The sequence below is a fragment of the Sinohyriopsis cumingii genome, unplaced genomic scaffold (assembly GCF_028554795.1).
Source record: "Sinohyriopsis cumingii isolate HCF-2022 unplaced genomic scaffold, ASM2855479v2 utg001542l, whole genome shotgun sequence".
In the NCBI taxonomy this organism is placed as follows: domain Eukaryota; kingdom Metazoa; phylum Mollusca; class Bivalvia; order Unionida; family Unionidae; genus Sinohyriopsis; species Sinohyriopsis cumingii.
In genome coordinates, this window is record NW_028316015.1 from 542828 (window position 1) to 563707 (window position 20880).

The window sequence follows — 20880 nt, forward strand, 5'->3', positions numbered from 1 at the left end:
TGGGATTTAATTCCTAATAATATACAAGTCTCTTCAATTTTCACTTCCTAACTTAGAGTAATAGATTGTTTGCTGATTTTACTTAAATTATTGATTTCACTTCTTTCTGTACTGAATTGAAGAGATAAAGTCGTAACAACAATCTGAAAAGCAAAACTTTTATATGGGGCTTCCATCTCTAATTGATATTCGGTCCTTGGTGATGTGTACATTTCAGTATTTGAAAATTTCAAACATTTCTTCCTTGTTGGTTATTTTATATGAGATTATTCGCAAATGTTTGACACACAGGAATTAAATATCAAAATGACTTTAAAATTTCAGGTCTTTAATTCAGAAGTATCTTTATCACATTGATGAATAACAAACAAACTGGTTTAAGTTTATGATAGAATATGTAATACACTTGTCAACGGTTTATAATAGATTCCTCTACCTAGGATTTATATATGATTGTATTATATAGTATATATTTATCAACTATTTTACAACACTGAAAACTTTAAAGGTGATACTCGCAAATGATAAAGCTTTAAAGGTTTTCAAACGCATATAAAATTCTTTGGAAAATGAGGGATTTCTTCTAATAACAACCTAATCCTTTAGTTTAAAAAAAAATATTTTAATATTTCTAAATATTACATCAGTAACTTTTTCCAAACAATATAATTATCAAAATATTTTTTTTAACAATCCTATGTCAAAGTAAAACATTCCAAATGTTCATTTTAGCAGTATAAGTTATAGTAGGAGCAGTAACAGTAAATGTAGTGGTTGGTGGTGTTGCTAATGATTTATGGTGATGATGTTTTGGTTGTTTGTTGTGATCATGTTCATGTCTTATCTAGTTTCCTGCATTAATCTGAGTGTAATATTTCGTAAAGTGTCCTCGAAATCTATCTTGAGATGTACATATCTATTTCATTATTGCCCTGCGAAAACTTAATGACACTTGACCGATTAAAAAGAATGCAGGTTGTCTTGAGAATATATATACTTATATGAATAACGGTGCCAATTTCTGTATATTACTATTTGGACGTGAAACTCTGGATATGTTACTAGGTAAATTCACTTAATTCTCCTTGGGTTTAATATTTTTATGTTCTTATTTTGTGCTTGTTACCGCAAATACGAGAATAAAACGCGTACAAAAGTATATCTCTATACATGGGTACCAGAAAAAATTTAAATTAATTGTTTGTGATAAAAGTGACATTTCCACGTCACAAGTTATACCAAGGAATGTAGAATAAAACACCCGCAAACACACAGGTGACTTCTGAGTACACAATCGTAGACACAAATAATGTCTTAACACCCTGCTATTTTTTTAAATTTTTTTTATCTGCGCACTTACACACTCACGTTCTCTCTCGATGCAATGCTACAATTCTGTACTGGGAACTTATTCCAACTGGTCAGATAACAGTCTGGACTTGAATAAACAGATGGAGAATTCCCGTAGCTGGGTAGTGATACACAGATTCTGGATAGTAAGGTAGCTAAATTTATTTGATGAATGATGTGAGGGGTTCAGCACAAAAGCAGGGAAAATACACTTTTTCGGCTTTATTGAAATTTGATATGTATTAACATAAGAAAAGATTTTTTAACATATTTGTAAAAAGTATTTAAAAAATCCTAAAACTGTTACAAAAAATTTAAAATAAAGAAGTACTTGAATCCAAGCATGACAATGTAGCCCTGTACAACTGTTAATATTAAAAGAAATTACACATACCGACAACATCTGCCACATTACTCAGTATGTCATTGTGAACCTAAAACGGATCTCTCTGAGGTTGATTAACTAAACGAAGATAATGTACTTTTTAAATAACGTTACTTGCCTGAACCGAAATTTACCTTGAAATAAGAATTTACTAAGCATTTCAGATTTAAAGCTCTGAAGTTATAATTAGTTTAAAAAGACATGTTCGTATAAAGTTTAAAAGACTCGTCATAGAAAATCATTTCCACACAATATGCTGGTGTTATACTCCAAGCTAACTATTTTTTAATACCACTGGCATAATACTTTTCACATTTATTTCTAGTGGAAGGTAATATCTAGCCTGTGAACAGCTTTATGATGACATATCCTTCTGTTGACGCACGCGCGACAGGAATTCTAGCTTACCAGGGTATAAACTTGAGTCATTTAGTAATATTGTTACCAAAGTGTCATTTAAATACAGCAACTGGTCAACATGATTTTTAAACTTTCACACAAAACTTTAACATACTTTGTGATGCCATATCACTGTTCCTTGGCAAGACAATAGCTCGGCAAAAAGATGTCAATAACAGAATAAACAGAAACATTGTTTGATTATTTTTTCGTTTATTTTCTTTTCCTTTTTTAGACTAGTGAGTAATGCTTTAAAGTTCACTGACTTGCAAACAATAAGAGTGTTCCTCAATCCTCTTTTCCACACACAAAAAAAGATATCTTGAGAAAGGATAAAAGAGTTTTTGTTTACAAAATGTTGTAAAAGAACAAACAAAAACTTTTTTTTACTTGTTCATCAATTTAACCATCTCTTCTGCCATAGGTGTAGATGAAGCTGGGTTCTGTCCTGTTACCAAACGAACACTCACCTGAAATTATTTGTAAAGAGGGACACTCGTTAATTAAAAACAAGTTTATCAACAGGGAGAAACACTAAACAAAGGCAGCCTTTTAAATGAGACCCGTGATCTTAATCGAAAGTCAAAATTATAATAATTCTCGACCACACTTTGTCCAAAAAGAATCATAAGCACTTAACTAGATTCGACACATGTGCCGCCAATGCTTGTCCTTGTGAATAGGAACATCGTAGCAAAACAATGCAAACAACGCAATATTTTTAAGTATAGTTTTAAAATAAGAATTAGCTTATCCTTTGTAGTTCGGCATTGAAACAAATAACTGCTATATATAATTTACATGCATCTACATTTACATGTAATTAAATACGAAAATATATACAGATCCTCAGCCATAACATTTTGGGCTTCTCTGTCTCATTTAAACAGATGACTACACTGATTTAACTCCGAAGGAGTATATTGCAATTAAGCATCTATGACAGAAAAGAACAAAAGAAAGCGCAGTTTTACAAAAAAATTAGGGCTTCGTAGAGTTTTTCTTAACAATAAAGGAAACATGGGTGTGTATTGATATTTTGAACTCTTCCATTGTTTGTGCAAGGAAATATATGTCTGCAAATAAAGATCAAGATATATTTCCATTAGTTTCAATCTCATACTCATTGTTAATTTAAGTTAGAAAATTTGGATTAAATTCTATCCATAGGGTGAAATACAAAAAAAAAAAAAAAAAAAAAAAAAAAAAAAAAAAAAAAACCTAGCTAAGAACTGTTAAAAAACACCCAGTTACATAGATTTCGACATTTTGTTATTAAACACAAACGTTACGGCATCAAATACCTTTCTATCCAACCAATGAACTACCTAAATTGTCACATCTGATCATAAAATAACCAAGCAAATAAAGAAATAAACAAACGGACAAGCAGAAAAACAAATGACTACATGCAGTGAATATAACCTACTTGGACATTTGCTTTGAAATTTTCTGCTTCCACGAATTTCGCTCCAAGTTCCCGAAGCTTTGTTTCCAGAAGAAAAGGCATGGTTTCCACAAGCTTGACAGCTTCTTCCTCACTGTTAGTGAAGCTTGTTACATTGGCACCCTTCACCAAAGGGGAACCATTTTTGAGCTAGATAGGGACGAAACCTGTTTAAAATGATTTTAAAATTCTTAGATATATGCAGAAAAATACTCTTTTGATTTCAGATTTTAGTATAGTATATAAGTAACTCCTGGTGATTCAAAAGGGGACATGGATATGGTGGAGACCTAATAAAGTTATACTCTGCTTCACATATCTGGCTGCAGTATCTGTTTTGGGAGCTTCATCCAGTCTTGTCTTGTGTGCGAACATCCATATTTGTACGATTACATCATCGCTGTCATTGCTCATTCTAAGAGGTGGCTGACTTGGCTTGAATTCATGTACCTATTTGACTTTGATATTAAATAAAATCTTTCTAGACGACCATTTTTGTTTTAGGATTAAATATTTATTAAAAATAACTTGTTGAAGGTCATTCCCAATGTTTCTAATATTAATTTTCACCTCCTGAAAACTTGGGTCGAGCCTAGTCTAGCCCGTATGCTTAAAGTATGGATACACTGTTTTAAATGTGAACTGCTGAAAATAGGAATTATTAAAACTAAAAATGTGAAATCAATTTACAAATATCATGCACAGTTTGATGCGTTTCAGAGAATGCATCATACTCCAGGGTTGAGGTCATTATGGACAACATGTCCGACAACAGTGAATACAAATGATTTTCATTCACAGATGATTTTAATATTCACACTCTGTTTGATAAAAAAATGAAAGTGTTCCATGTGATATCGAATAGCATAAGCAATTTACAAGATGAGAAAGAAATCTGCAGAAAAACAAACATGTCTCGATGGTTCTTTCTGCTACCTAACCCCTCCTGTTTCATCATCCTCTTCCCTGGGGAAGGTGGTTCGGTGGATTGGAGAAGTGCAAACGTACCACTGATTGAAGTCTATGTATTAGATTATGGATTAGGAATTATGTGACATAACGCAATCTATTACAATTATATGGTCTTACAATAAGTAATAGGAAAGAGTGAGAATCATCAAGCTTTGTAAAATTCAACAAATAATTGATTTACTTAGAATACAAAATAAAAATGGGAAGAAAAAAAATGAACTCATGATATTGCGAATTAAATCTCAGAATAATAATAGAATAACAGACACAAGTCCTAATGGTTAAAGTTCTGTATAAACTTATGGGGAAATCCAAATTAAATCGAACGCTGGAAGTGTTAATGTGCCTTTTGTGGCTTGTGTAGTGGTGATGTGCCAACGTTATTTTTGGATTACAATCATACAGTCCAAGAACAAATCCTCATTTGAAAGTTTTTATTAAAAATTCAAGTCTCTATTTCCAAGAATGTTTTTGTGTTTCTAGTGAATAAAAATTTGAATAAATAAAATTCCAGCCCAAATAAACTACTGGAAACAACAATAATACAATCGATTCTGCTCAGATCTTAAAACGTGAATGAATAATTTAAAGAAAAACAAGATTATATAGTCAGTAATCTTGACCTCGGGTCACATTTAGCATTTTCTATCAAAAAGAAACTCTATTACCTAAGGGAAAAAACTAAAAGGTTCCCAATGTTTACGAAAACAAAATCTTAGTTATAATTAGAATATAAAATGAGGTAAACACAATATTCTTCACTTAAGCTAAGATAATAACCTGAATAGTTAACCCATACTCATAAAAAATTATTTGCTATGTATTAGTTTTTTTACAAAATTATTTTTTTTTAAATAAAAAGATTCAGGTCAAGTAGAAAATAATCGTGATTATGGACAAGGTCAAGGGTCAAGTCCAACATACAATTTTCCATAGCATACATTGAAATTTGAACAAATAAAAAATAACTATCAAACAATGCAAATTAATTATACATAGAGCATACATATGCAAAAATGAAAACAGATGATCGCTTTATTTTATCGAGGCACACTGTACTGTGTGATGATATCACTGGACAACAAATTTTTACAAAAGTCATGTTACTGAAATAAAATTAGTCAATTCTTATCAATTTTTATGTGCTGAACACGAATATGACAGTCAAATTGCAAAATTGGCTCTAGTTTTTTTGTAATCTGCAAGAAATTAATGTTTACATAACGAAATGCATTCCAATAGTAAAAGGTCAACTGTAATAGCCTACCTATAAAAAATCAAGTCATTGACTACATCTTAGATTTCTTCGCCTGTCTCTTGTACAGCTGTTCGGGAGCATCTCTGAGGAGTGTCCAGCAGTAGTCAGCCAGCATTGTAGTGGACCATTTTCCCTGGTATCTTTGTTCCATTGTTGCGATATCTTGATGAAAACGTTCGCCGTGTTCATCACTAACAATACCACAGTTGCTAGGAAAGAAATCCAAATGGGAATGAAGGAAGTGAATCTTTAGAGACATATTGCAGCCAAGTTTCTTATACTTCATCAACATGTCTTCTACTAGTTCCTTATAGTTTTCTGCCCTAACATTTCCGAGGAAGTTTGTAGAAACTAGGCGAAAAGCATTCCATGCTTGTTTCGCGTCACCTTCCAGCAAGTTGTTGAACCGGTCATCTTTGAAAAGCTCTCGAATCTGAGGACCCACAAAAACTCCCTCTTTAATCTTTACTTCGCTGAGTCGAGGGAATTTTTCATGCAGGTATCGGAATGCTGGCAAAGTCCGGTCAATGGCTTTCACGAAGTTCTTCATCAAACCTAGTTTGATGTGAAGGGGTGGTAGCAAGATTTTCTGAGCCTCAACCAGAGCTGGGTGTTGGATATTCTTCTCTCCAATGGCTACATTCTGCCTGTGAGTCCATTCCTTCCTCATGTAGTGCATTTCCCTTGCTCGGCTATCCCACTCGCATAAGAAACACATGTATTTTGTATATCCTTGCTGCAGTCCCATTAAAAGGGCAACTACCTTCAAATCACCACAGAGGTGCCAGCTGTACTTGTTATACTTGATCCTAGCAATTCTGCCTTGTTCTTTGATAAGTCCAAATCACGAATCAGGTCATTTAGTTCTTCCTGTGTTATTCTGTGTGGGGCTGATGATGCACCACAGTGAAAATCTGGATCACTGCATGCTGATGGACCAGGAGAAGAACAGGTCGACTCACCTTTGTCTTCGTCAGATGAATCAAGAGAATATTCTGCTGGAGGTTCTGGAATAGGAAGTCCCTCACCATGTGGAACTGGTCTCAATGCAGACGGAATGTTTGGGTAGACTACTCTCAACTTCTTTCGCTTCGTTATTCCGCCGGAAAGAGGAGGAACCAAGCAGAAGTAACAGTCATTTAGGTGGTTGCTTGGCTCTCTCCACACCATTGGGACTGCAAACGGCATTGATGACCTTTTGCAATTCAACCACTGTGAAAGCTGTGTTGTACATGTAGCACAGCATATATGCGGAGCCCAAGGCTTGTCTTGGTCACCAACCTTGCATCCGAAGTAAAGATGATATGCCTTCTTCACTTGAGAATTGATACTTTTCTTCTGGTTGGCAAATGTCACTTCCCCACAAATATAGCAAAAACTGTCCGCGGTATTAACACACTTTCGAGGCATTACTGTTCTTTATTGTACGTAAATGGATAAAATAATAAGTTTTATGTAACAGTAGCTTGAACTGTCTCGCACAACGTCTAAAATATTTTAAATGCTGAACCTATCTGATTGGGCTTTATATAGTACACTGCTTACGTCAGCTTCAGCAGCCGCCTGGCATTAGTATAATAGGCCTACACATGTATAGTACACTGCTGACGTCAACTTACTTCAGCAGCCGCATGGCATTAGTATTGCATTGCATCAGAAAATGATGCAATCAACTGTGGATGATGTGAGCATGATGGTATTATGCAATGTTACATCATTATTCCGGATGTTGCTGCAGTCCTACTGGAGAAATTTACACAGTGAAACATAGAAAATGAGGTATATGAATATCTTCAAAACGAGAGCCAATACAAATTTTTCACGGTTATATTCGTGTTCGGCACACCAAAATACTACAGATTAGGGCCTTTTCAAGTCAGTAATGATTTCACTGTTGACCAGTGTATTCAATATGTCGCGGTCGACCATTCTATAGTATACAGTTTATCAGGTCCAGGCACTGTACCATGTGATCATGTTCAATAGTTCGGGTCGACCATTCATCGCCAACAGTTTATCAGGATAGAGATTCTTAGATCGTTCGTTCGCTCTTTTGTTTGTTTCTTGGTTGGTGGGGCTATTTTCTATTTCTTGTTGGACTATTTCTAAATTATATCAGTGGATACGAATCGAAGTATTCTTTTCCTCTTGATTTTCTGGTTTCTTCAACTGGCAATACCGCATCTCCTCATTGGCTGGCCGTTGAGAGTACTTCACATTAGTTGTTAAAACTTGTTGTACATTACCGGGTATAAAAATATAATATTACTTTAAAAACTTTAACCTCAAAGTGCTTGCAGGCTAACATGTTTGAGTCAAAGTTTCGATTGTTTCTGAGATTTTTATATGGCAAACAAAATAATTCCTTTCACAATGACTGAGCAAGTCATTCGAGTTATGTTGAACATTCGATTTATTGTTGTCAAAGTTATCGAAATTTTACTTAATGTTTAGTAAAAGTTCTTACCTACAGTCCCATGACACACGGCTCCCAGAACGCCGCCCTTTTCATATATGGCAAGAGCTAGATCAGCTATATTCTTCGCATCAGGCAAGTCGAACATCGGCCCGTGACCTCCAGCATACATTAGGCCTTTAAAATCACTATTATGAAATAGAATGATACATATTTAAGTTATATATGCCACAATAGGCGACAGTCTTTTCCGCACTACATACGTGTATAACAGATAATCTTAGCATTTGTTCTTATACCTTACTAGATAAAGCCTCACCGTCTGATTTGAAACCGTTTTCTATGCTGAAATATAATCTATGTTCAGTTCCTCGCTATTTTTTAATAAAGATTCAAGGTTATAGCCCGTCAAAAATTGTCAAAGACAGTTATGTGATGATTTTTCTACAAATATGAAAACGAAAAGCAATGCATGCTGAGGTATGGCATGGGCTAACTAACCATATCAATATTGGGGGGGAGGGAGGGTCATTAACCTCAGCTTCACCCAGTTCTATGTCAGTAGGATTTACAATCTTAAGCATAAATCTTTCATTTCAGTTATTAAAGATAATATGAAACATAAATTAGCTTTTTAAACAGCTTGAAGGCTCCGTTAGTTTTAATTCATTGTTTGGTATAGAAATAATGTATCTTTAAAATATAGTGACATGAGAATTAAATCTTGTATTCAGTTTGAAGCAGGAGCATTCCTTTATTGCTGAGCAAGTGTGAGATATATATAATCTATGCTGGTGTTTGGACCGAGACAAGGAAATCCCAGTCGCGGGGTTAAATTGTACGTCTCCCCACAAGGCTTGCCTCGTGGGGAGACATATAATGTAACCCCTTTCCTGGGATTTCCTTGTCTCGCAGAATATTTTTCTCACCTAATATTTTCTTTTAAAGTAAAAAGAACTCTTCACTAGTGTAATATAGTTTGCATGTGGCTCATTAATACAAATATGTTAATGAGGGCTGTGGTGTGACCATTGCATCCGAAGTACATTTTATATGCGTAAGCAAAGAAAAATAACATAAAACGTCGCATAGTAATGAGGTATTATCACATTTAATGTCTGGATGTTATATGAAATTGACAATAAATAATTAATATTTATTAAAAGAAACTGTTTCATTTTCATCAGTTCCAGTTTTGAAAAGTTATTATGTAAATAATGAAACGATACTGGGTACTCAGCTCTACGGTAATTATACATAGTACAAGCTGTAAATAAGAGTAACATGTTGCATTAGATTATTCATGGGTAATTAGTAATCTGTGTCACTATCATATATAGCTATCCTTTTCTTTGGAGGAGGTGAAACTGTTTGTGACATACTTGTGTTGTCCGTAATATTGATTATAAAATTACCCCCGTGTATAAAAGATCCCCCCAAAATACGGACCCTAGCGGATAACCAGGTGCTAAACTTTCAAGTTCACAGATTCTTTGAAAAATTATTTTTCTATCTTGGAAATATGGCAAGTGCTGCAGAGAAATTTGTTTATGGATTAATGTGTTGACTGATAAATGAGTCCTTCTGGCTGGTAAGTGCATTATTTGTCATTAAATATTGTAGGTATATTTTTTATTCAACTGGGGCACAATGGAGATGTGTAATAAAATTACAATAAAGCCTGTTTGACATAACACATTTCTGGCTGTGGCTAAGTTTTCCGTAGTTGTTAAGAGAGTTGGGAGGCTATGAAGTGTATAGGTCTATAGTCTATGTGCATTGGATCAGTGTTTTCTGTCATAGTTCATTTCACACAGCATTGAGAATTGTATCCTATCTGTAGCATTTTCAGGTCAGCGTCATTAAATGTAGCTAACAGTATATAATTTGTTTCACATGAAGTAATTAAAACTAGCTGGGTAGCTTTTAGCTACATTTAATAACGGTGACCTGAACATTTACTGAACTAGGTCTGCATATAGGATAAAACTGACCGTGCTGTATGGAACGAACTATCATAATACCAAAAAGCTCGACATCTTATGCGCGTATGTCTTTGTCTCCCTCGAAATGTTTTTGTAAGGTGTGTTCTCAAAGGTGGATTTACCTTAAGTTACTATGTTTTTGTTATTATTTGTTGTTGCTGTTGTTTGTTTTAGAACAACTATGTCAGTCACAGCAGAAAACAAGGTCTTATTTTTTTAAAGTATTTCTGAGCGCGTGGACACCTTGACTGAGATGACTGGTCTGAGGTGACTAGACTGAGATAAGAAAAGTAAGGTTAGCAAAACAGCTAGATTTCTCTGTCGCATAGATGAGAAAAACAAATTTCGTGTTCGAATACTTTTTATTTTGCCATTGCTTAGCGGAGTCGAATTTCTAAGGCTGAGGAAATCCGAAACATATGTGCAAGGTTTGGATTACTTATCAAAGAAAAAGGTTCACAAAATACCTGAAGCATCAATCTAGTCGTATGTACGTGCCTTTTATATGACGCGAGTAACTTCAATGCAATCCCTTGTGTCTCTCAAGACACAACTGACAAAAAACTAGGACCATGTTAGTTTATATCTTTCTTCAGTATGCCACAATGCCTAGAATGATGATAAGTGCTTTCAATTTTGTATTTCAGGTTTATAAAAAAGAATCTGGATTTTATTTCAATAAGGCACTATTGTACTTATATGCATTTTAACAGTGTGCCACTTCAAGCGGAATAACTTCATTTAAGTAATGCATAGCGTATGTTTATGTCTTAGGCATTTATGTGACCAAGAACAATCTGTAAAGTGATTGTATAAAAGGAAATTTTTAAACATATACATGAACAAAAACAGTTTCACAACGTTTCGAGCTCCTCAAGCTTGTTGTCAACTGGTTGACTGATTACTTGGATTTACGTCGCGTGCACCCAAAAGGGCGTGTGCGATGGGTTTATTCCCGCACAGCGGGATGCTAAATGTTCCTTGGGTAAGGAATTAGCGCCACATCCCCCAGGCGTTTATGTGCTCAAGAAGCACTGCTAATTTAGCCGTCAGGTCGTAGGACTATATAACCCTAACGACCTGAATGAAGGGCTTTCATAAGTGGGAATGGGCCCAACACACACTCATGTTAACAAAGAGTTGATTTCAGTCCGGAATTAACTGTACTAGGTGTCGACCCAAGCAGTATGTAACGCCCGTTGCGATTGGTCACAAGGATGACGTCACATCAGGACACCTAGCTTTATGCGGGTGGAAATTGTTCCACATGTCCGTCGTTATACGATGTCCGAGAAAGGCAAGAGGGCAAGGAACTCGGCAAGCAAGCCATGGATGTCGTGCACACCCAAGAACACCAGCCCGTTCTTAGTCAAATTTAGTCTAGTTGTACTAATGGATTTATGTTGGGGTTGTTATTTTTAAGGAAATCTCGGTAAGTGGTATCTTAACCAACTAAAGAAATACTTAGCACAAAATTTAAGGGAAAATCTGAACTAGTGCATATCTGATTAAAAGAGTTAATCTACAAAAAAAGAGTCAAGTTATGAAATAAAGAAAAGCGATACAGATGAGAAATGGTCTTCAAATGAATAAAACTACTTGTCATTTGTGTATTCGTATTATATTCAAACAAATATTACAATATCTGTCTATGTTTATCGTCGAGATAACCAAATTAATCTGACCTAATCCCAGATTAAGGACAAAGGATATAATATATAGTATGATAGAGAGAATCCTATGTCAGAAAGGGCCATGGGGGTAATCTAAGGTAATTTTATTCACTCTGTACGATTTTTTTCCTTCAGATTATTTTTCTTTTTTTTCTTTCTCAACATCAAGCTCACGTCGAGCACCTGTGGTTTGGCCCTAGTCCTACAACGTATGACACATCACCCGATATTTTTGTTCTGGGGGGTGATACAGTCCTACATGTAAGACTTTGACGCTGATATTTATGTTTTGCGCATCAGCACTAAAACAAAACCAACACTGTTATGTCTTGCATTGTAGGACTAGGGGGTGATAGCACTTACAACACGTGCTATGTCTTACATTGTATGACTAGTTTAGCCCGGGTCCCCTTATGGGCCCCGGGCTCCGAGGATATATTCCAGATTGCCCACCCCCCTCCCCCGTCGGCCCTGCAAATACGCACATACGGACACATTTTATACTATCTCAGAAAATAATGAAATAATGAAGTAAACAGTTTAGCTTTCATAGATTATCTCCCCTTGGAATGATACGCTACAACGATGAAACATGTTGGTAAATTGCCACCCGGAGAAAGTAATACGCTTTAATAACTGCATCACACTCAGTTTTGATATTCTTTTTGGGAATCTTTTCTCTTGAACAGCTTTGGTTCAGGAAGTTAATATTTGCACAGGACGCACAAGGGAAACATAAGGAATTCTTCACTTGCAGAGAATGGAGGACAGGACTAAAAACAATATAAGGTTGCAAGCGGCAGACGTCACAAAATACCGATAACATAACAATGAAGCGCATCTAAATCGATTTACATAACCTTGTTGATTTTACTTCTGTTTAGGCTGAATTTCAATCTGTGGTTAGAAAGAAGGTTCGGAGGCAGTCGCTATGATCATGTACAATTGCACCCACGTTAAAAGGTTTTATAAAAAATAATAACTTTAAACCTAGCTTGCATCTGCCGTTACCATCACTTCCTTCCGCTGCCGCCAGAAAATTGAAAGCTGTGTTTTCTGTTTCTACTAACACGACAAAGGTGCCCTTGTAAAGAAAGAAAGAAAGAAAGAAACTTATATGTTATGCAAATCTTCATTTATTGGGTAGGTGTAAAACGGTCCGGAAGATCAGAAGTTTGGATAATTGGAATGATACCGGTACAACGATGTAAAATGCTGCCGTAGTGTTGAGGAGCAAGTAGCTCAGATAACTGGATGTATTCATCTAATCTGTGCGCAGATAATATATGTTTAACCGTACAACTTGTCATACCTTGACTTAACACTGGCTGGGGAAACTGTATTTTCTAGCTTCTTGGCTGTTGACTTCAGAAATTCATGACAAATCGGATCACTTCTGAACGCTTCTTCACTACTCGGGTCCTAAAAATTCAACCGGGAATCATAGGTGACAAAATGTTAAGTAAGTTAGTTTTTACCTAAACATCTGGAAGTTATCGGGTACACCTGGATATAAGTTTTTCTGTATAAACAGTTATATGCATTCAAGGCTTACATGGTTTTAAGCATGCATATTGTGATATCTACATACGAAATTTCAACTAAAGATAATCAAAAAATGTACAGCCAAGAAATTTGTAAGTACTCACTTGAGACTGAAACGGTTTCTTCCAAAGAACATACTGAGAAGAAAACATGACAAAAGAATCTTTGTGAGTCAAGGCATAGTCATCAGCTGTATGAGCAGCGTTTTCCGAAGTGGTTACCTGTGTTCATCAAAGTAAATATTAACGTCACTATGGACGCAGTTCCTGAACTCTTCAATTAATATGTTGTTGTCTAAGTTTGTCATACTCTTATCAATCTATTTAGATGTACACCACCTGTCCAGTATTATCTCTTATGTGGGTTTGGCTACTTCCTTTTTTGCAGTTCTTAAACCTCTGTCGATATGCCTCATGTACCAACTCATAACCCTTCAAGATACATTCCTTGACCAATTCATAATCAGAACTTGCATCTACCGACAGTGAAGTATAAACTTAAAGATCTTTGCCAAAAAGTACACTCAGTTATAATGAACTTCACTGCTCTCTTTGTCATTTTAAATTCTCAACTATTTTTGTCTTCAAAATGTGAAAAATATTGATCTAAATCTTTTTATTTAAAAGGGGTTACTAATCTAATATTTCTGTGCCATCATCATAAAAACTGAACTTTCGAGAGGGGAATGCATTCTACTTGCCAGTTTTAATTCTTTTAATTTTACTTGCATTTCTATCTCTCTTTCTTTTTGCATTTGCAATTTCATTTATCGCCACTCCCTTTCTCTTTCCCTTTCTTTCTTTTACAGTGAATCCTAAAGCGTTTGAGTGAGAAAAAATATTTTCTACCAAATACTTAACTAAAATATTTTTAATTTCTTGTCATGAAAAAGAAGATTTTGTGTCCGAAAATGAATAGCAACTCATCTTTCCTTAAACACGCAAAACCTTCCTGACTCCGATTGGAAGCAAAACTCTACAACCTAGATTACATTGTGAAGGCTTGTTGGTTTCACTTTATGAAGTCAAAAGATTAGGGATAAAGAAACGTCCGAAATAAAACGAATATAAATTTCAAAACAATTTCAGTTAGTCGTAGTTTATAAGCTAAGTAACTGAAAGAAGCAAAATCAACATGTTTTGTAAAACTTAACAAACAATTTAATTATCAATGATATAAAAATGAACATTTAAGAGCCACTTACAGTATTATGAACTGTATCCAAAATAATCCTGAAAAAGTTCCATTAAAGTCCAAAAGAATGAAATGTTCCGTATAAATTTCAGATCCAAGAATATACTAGTCCAACAACAGTCCTAACGTGTCTAAATGGCGTTGTCCAGAACTCCTTGGAATAATTCCCAACAGTTCGAAAATAAAATTTTAGTCCAATGAGCACTTTCTCTTACCGCTGAACAGTTCAAACAAATGTTTTTTCTTCATAAATAGTATCTAAATACATCATTAAATACGTACGCAGACTTTACGTTACAATAAGAACACAAGAAATAAGAATTAGTAAACTGCCCAGTCCGAGCTACTAATAACAAGACGGAAAGGCTAAAACGCGTATATTATCACTACTCCAACGTGACAAATCGCAATTTACGACATCGTAAAAGAATTCAAGTGACTTAACCCATCCAACGGGAATTAACTTAATTCTTCTCCGATACCACCCAACCGACCTGTCCAATGGGAGAAAACCCAAGACTTATAAATAAACATATCTGCTTGTAATTTTATTATTAGTAATGGTTAGCACGTACGTAAGCATATATTTATAGATCGTATAAAAGTTTACGTTCTTTAATGTCTTAAAATAGAACCTATGCGCGTACGAAATTTCAGCTAAAGATAATCACTACAATTTACAGCCATGAATAAAAATTACAGAAATTATAGATATGCATAACACAGTATTCAAATATAGACATCACATATGTCCATTTGGTACAGGATTTAGCAGTTATAAACCTCTCTAGTTGTTTCTATAACATTGTTTTATTTGGAAGCCAATTACCTAAAATGATCATACATAGTCTCCTTTCTTTTGAAGTTTGTCGGATCACACGAGCCATGTATTCTTTTCCTCTTTGCTTTAGTTTTATTTTTTATTTTTATTTTTTTATTTTTTTTGTGGGGGTGGGTGGGCCTAATACTTCCTCGTGCCTCTTAAAAAACGTTTGAACATAACAAACTATCTATGACCCTAATACTTCCTCGTGCTCATGGGCTTCGAGGTCGATGGGCGGGTGGGGAGTGGACGCAGTCCCTCCCCCTCCGATTTTTAAATATTCATTCGTGCTGTGTGTACATAATATTTTTGATTTTTGCTTTGTCACCCACCCACCCCCAAAATTCATGCGTATGCCCATGCCTGTGGTCTCTATAATCATTCGAATGTATCAAGCTATCTACGACCTCAATGTTGAACAGTTCGCTGGAGCCTAGAAACTGAATTAAATTCGGTCACTGAAAATTTGTTGTCAATCAATTTAGTGTTTAGGGGTGATCACGATAAAAGAATAACTCTTATTCCATACCAAACAAGCACGAAACAATATTACCGCCTAATAGCTGTTTTTCAGAGCATGAGGAAAGATAATTCTGAGAACAATAGTGGTTTCAAACAATATCGCGAATGGTGCCGGGAGATGCGTCTACAAATATAATAAACCAAATGGTTTTTATGATATTATTGGCGCTCGCTTGATAGGTTTTTATTCCTATCAAGAGAGCGCCAATAATATCAGAGTTGGTTTTTTTTTTTTTTTTTTTTTTGTTTTTTTTCCAGTTGACGCTGACAGTTTACACACAACTCACCCATAGTGTGTCAATGTTATTTTAATGATGAAACTCTAGTCATTGTGCAGGAGTGGCTCCAGTTTTCCACATCGCAATTAATTTCTAGGAAACAGTTCAGTAATTTGTCTGGAACATTTTCTTTAGTTTATTAAAAATAGGTTTTTCTTCTCCCTTGAACGATTATTTATAAATATGATTGCAAATTACAATAAAGACAACAATAGCACGTCATTATTCAAGGAAGGTCACAAGTTGCAAGGTTATACAATTTTCTAGCCATTCGTCTCGGTATACCAGACATTTACATTACGAAAGCCTGTAACTTTCTAGGCTGAATGGAATGCACAGTGTCGACGTTAAATGGGCCAAAATTATCGATATAACACTACTGAAGCCCGTATAGAAAGATCTCTTGTTATTGAAGTTATATAACGTTCGCAGAAATATATGTTTTTGATTCAGCATTAGTTACCTTCCGTGATGTCATCTGCAAAGATCAATATCTAGTTTTCTCTATATAAATATACATATTCGTATTATTAATTGGTCATATTTGCTTCCACTGGGATTAAGTTTTCAATAATATGTACTAAACATGTGTACTAAACAGTGTTGAAGAAACATGGATGGCAAATTTTATAAGCATATTAATAACTTGTAGAACATTGTATTTGTTAATAAGTAGTTAGCAGGTCAGTTTAGCTGTGTTAAATTCATAAAAGAAGTGTGTTGTAAGGGTGGGTCATTAGCCCAGAATTAAAGTATGAATTCTCACCATTGGTGCCTTCCCTCCTTTAGGACTCACGAACGTGACCTCATATCCGACCTTAATGAATACGTGATGTGGATGAGCTACTTCCGGTAAATACCATCCAGTCTTCGCGGTTGTACCAAGCTGGTCATGATTGGTCACAACTATGATCACCTTCTTTGTCAAGATTTTAGTTTTTTTTCTCACTAAAATTAAAGAATATAAAAGGTATTTACCCAGGCTGAGTTTTCATCGGTATATAGACCCCGGTCAATAAGGCAACTAGAAGAGATTTTAAGCATCGTTAATCATATCAATACCAGTGTAGAGCACAAATGGGTAAATTAATTTTGTTGTATACCGCAAGCAAAATGTGCCACCTACAATAGGTCACCCTAAAACAAAACCAAGGCATGAAATTACCAGCATAGATACCGACATAAACCCCGTTTTCAGCTCTTTTTAGTGATTCATATTTTATCACATGTTGTAAAGATTCAACAAACTTATTACAATCCTAATACTATCTATATTGCTAATAGTAAAATGTTTCAGTTGACAGAGTTTGTTCTGTCACGCAATAGCTTTTATTTATCTGACTATTGCATGTCCAATTCCAAGGCAGAGCGTCGAGTGTCCTCCATATGTATTCTTTGTTTTTGCCCTTGCTGGCTCCCCTTTCTACCTTTGCCAATGCAAATGAACTAAAATTTAATCTGCTTTCATTATTCGTATATGTTTATTTGTGCATTTGCATGTATGTGTGTGTATGTGTGCGAGCGTTTTTACACATGCATGTGTCTTTTTGGTTACTTACCCCAAATTTAAGTTGAACTAGATGCGTGTTCACAGACTCGTTACTTTTCCGTCAGTAACAATGATTTAGCTCTGTATGTTGATATGCCCTGCGCGACGGTGTTAACCCAAGCCACAGGAGTTTTATCAATAAAGTACGGCGAAATCTCTGACAACATGAAATCACCTTATCGGTAATATAAATGACATTTATATTACCGATAACTTGATTTCATGTTGTCAGAGATTTCGCCGTACTTTATTGATAATTGATATTACCGATAAGGTGATTCCATGTTGTCAGAGATTTCGCCGTACTTTATTGATAAAACGTCAGACTACTGTACCCAAGCATGTACGGTATGATTAGAGTAGCCAATAAACATATTCAACCGGGGTTATGCGATCTCAAATACACTACACAGGATTTCATGACACCACTCAAGAAAATACAATCTCATTGCATGATCGGTTAAGCTATTCGCATTGACGCATCCAATCAACTCCTCATCGGTGAAGTCTGATACCATAACCGTTTTTAGATAATATAATTCCGAATATTAGAAGTGTTTATTGTTTCTGTTACAGAGTACTTTATTCAAATACACGAAAGTGGAAATGATGACAGGACCAAATCGTTATTATCGCCGATATGTTGCGGTGCCATAGTATGCTGCTATATGGTAAATTCATACTACATGGCAAGTTCAAACTACTGCATAATCACTTCATACTGCTACGTGGTACATTCATGCTGCTAAATGGCATATTCATGCTATTATATGATTACGTCATACTGCTATATGGTAAACTTATACTGATGGAATGTCAGCTACATAGAGTACATTTAAGTAGTATATATATGAACGCATAAAATTGTTTTTGTTGAAACTAGTTATGTTCCTTTCCTCAAAATACCAATATCTCTCTAGATATCAGACAATCTACCAGCCATTTAACCAACCTGTCGACACACATTTATTCATTAAGATATATAAAAGCACATCAGTTATTGCATATACATACAAAAAGACAGAACAGCAGACAGACACACAGAATGGTAATCTCACCCATTTACGTAAATATATTATAGCTTCGACACATTTTCGTTTAAACTGATTCTTTTTTTTTGTTCGCAAAATACCAATATCCACCTGGATTTCCATACAAAATTATAATAATATATTAAGAAAAATATTTTCTTGCTCTGAGTGTCAGCATGCAAAGAATATAGTGTTTCAAACACTAAGATGAACGCTGTTTATAATATCTGGTACCGTTCTGCAAGATATCAGTATTCCTTCCGGGTAATTGTATTTTGCGAAACGGAACATAATACTTATAGCTATTTATTTAAAGCATGAAATTCATAAAAAGATTCTTTAAAATTAGTCAGCTGCTGTCGAAGAAGCATTCAGATAGCAACATGTGAGCATATAGAAGAAAGCGAACAGAAAAGTAATATTTCCAGAAAACCGCATAAATTGTGGTTCCATTCCGCAAGATGCCAGTTTAAAAAAACATTTGGTTTCCACTTCTAGATCTACATCACTATGTTCATCCGTCAACTTGACAAATGATTAAAACTTTGTGGGCAAAAATACCCGTCCTTAATAAATTGTATAACCAATTGTTTTAATTGGGATTTGGGGTAAAATGCTTGTAGATTAAAAACATTAGCGTGACCCGACTAAATATAACTAGTACCGCGACAGTCATGTTTTAGCTTAACAACCATCGAGGATTCTGTTTCTGTTTTAAATTTAAATACAATCAGAGAATAATGCAACTGTATTCTATCTTATATTTTTAAATATCTTTTTATATTGCATGATATATTGCGTGGATTTCAGAAACATTCTTTCCATTTAAGGAAAACTTTTTTATCAGATGAGTGACAAGAGTTATGTCCCTGTCATGCGTTTCAAGTTCTTCGACGGGGATAAATGCATATTCGTCGGTAATTTTTATTAGCGCTAATAGATAAGAACTTGCCTTAGATCGGCACTTACAAGGATCTGATATAACTCTATCTACACCTTGGCGGATCGAACAGATATATTGATGCTTCAAGTCTGTGAATTTCATTGGATGCGGTGGAAAGCCACCGCGTTCAATCAAAATTACGTTGTTCAAATTTGAACAATATTCCTACATGATCGAGACAAAGGGAGCACACAACCTGAATGGACTTATAAAATAAGCAATTTTCCACTGCCGGTCCGTGTTTGCGTAAATACCTTTCACTCAAACACACCTGTAGTGGCTTCCCTCTGGTACGTAGTCATACTTTTGATGTTAAACTTACAAAGTATCCTTTTTAGGTCAGTTGCCTCCACCATTTTCGGCAGATGTACAATGCACCACGCTATTTTTTAGTTGGCATCGGATGCTAAAGGAGACAACTCATGAAATCTATTAGATGTCGCTATGACAAAGCACCATTATATCTGTTCGATCCGCCAAGATGTAGATAGGAACCTTGGCTGGCGAAGATGCACTGACATCACATATAAAACCTGCAGAAAGCTCCAACCAGCTACACTTACAATTCAGCAATTTTGTCCTCAACTGGTTCCTAATATACTGATGTGTGTGTTTTTGGATTTGTAACGTAGCTTTAACAGTTTGGGACATATCGCTACGATGTCTGCAGCATGGCAGGTTATAGTGATGTATGGAACTGAGAAATCATACCGCAGACGTGCAGCATCATGTCCCACCCAGTCACATTATCCTGACACAAGGTCGACCAGTCTAAACACTAACCTCTTAATGCTGAGCGCCTAGCGAAGCAGCTGTTAGTACCATTTTTCTAAGTCTTTGGTATGACTCGGCTAGGGTTCGAACCCACGACCATCCGCATCTTAGGCGGATGCTTTAACCACTCAAGCCACAGGAGTGGTCCGCGAACTAGTAAAAAGACCGAAGACTACTACAAAAGTTTAGAATTTTGAAAGCTGGATTAAACAATTCATACAATATTTCCTTGACTGCCCATCCGACCAGAATCCACGAAGTGCTACAATATTTGAGCAAAATAGTATCGGCAACTATGCATGTTTGGAATAAGCTGGATATTGACCTTTTGCCTTT

The 20880-nt window shown here is 35.3% G+C and overlaps 2 protein-coding genes and 1 long non-coding RNA gene across 3 annotated transcripts in view; 1 reads left to right on the forward strand and 2 right to left on the reverse strand.

Moving 5' to 3' along the window:
* The window catches only part of LOC149771963 (uncharacterized), a 75283-nt gene extending 56635 nt beyond the window's left edge, over positions 1-18648 (forward strand). Inside the window, exon 4 of the mRNA XM_089948021.1 lies at positions 18373-18648. Coding sequence (XP_089804147.1) covers positions 18373-18545 — 173 coding nt within the window. The 3' untranslated portion in view covers positions 18546-18648. The remainder of the gene's footprint in view (positions 1-18372) is intronic.
* Positions 1584-3696, reverse strand: LOC149771964 (uncharacterized). Its single transcript, XR_016418077.1, has 2 exons — positions 3564-3696; positions 1584-2604 (listed from the first exon to the last, which is right to left on the reverse strand). It is a non-coding gene; the product is annotated as an uncharacterized LOC149771964 (long non-coding RNA).
* LOC149771965 (uncharacterized) lies at positions 3640-17272 on the reverse strand. The gene is made up of 4 exons (XM_089948003.1): positions 17014-17272; positions 13198-13307; positions 8279-8415; positions 3640-3748 (listed from the first exon to the last, which is right to left on the reverse strand). Exons 1-4 carry the CDS (start codon positions 17014-17016, stop codon positions 3732-3734), a joined length of 267 nt encoding a protein of 88 aa, XP_089804129.1. The 5' UTR covers positions 17017-17272; the 3' UTR covers positions 3640-3731.
* Positions 18649-20880: the final 2232 nt, after the last annotated feature.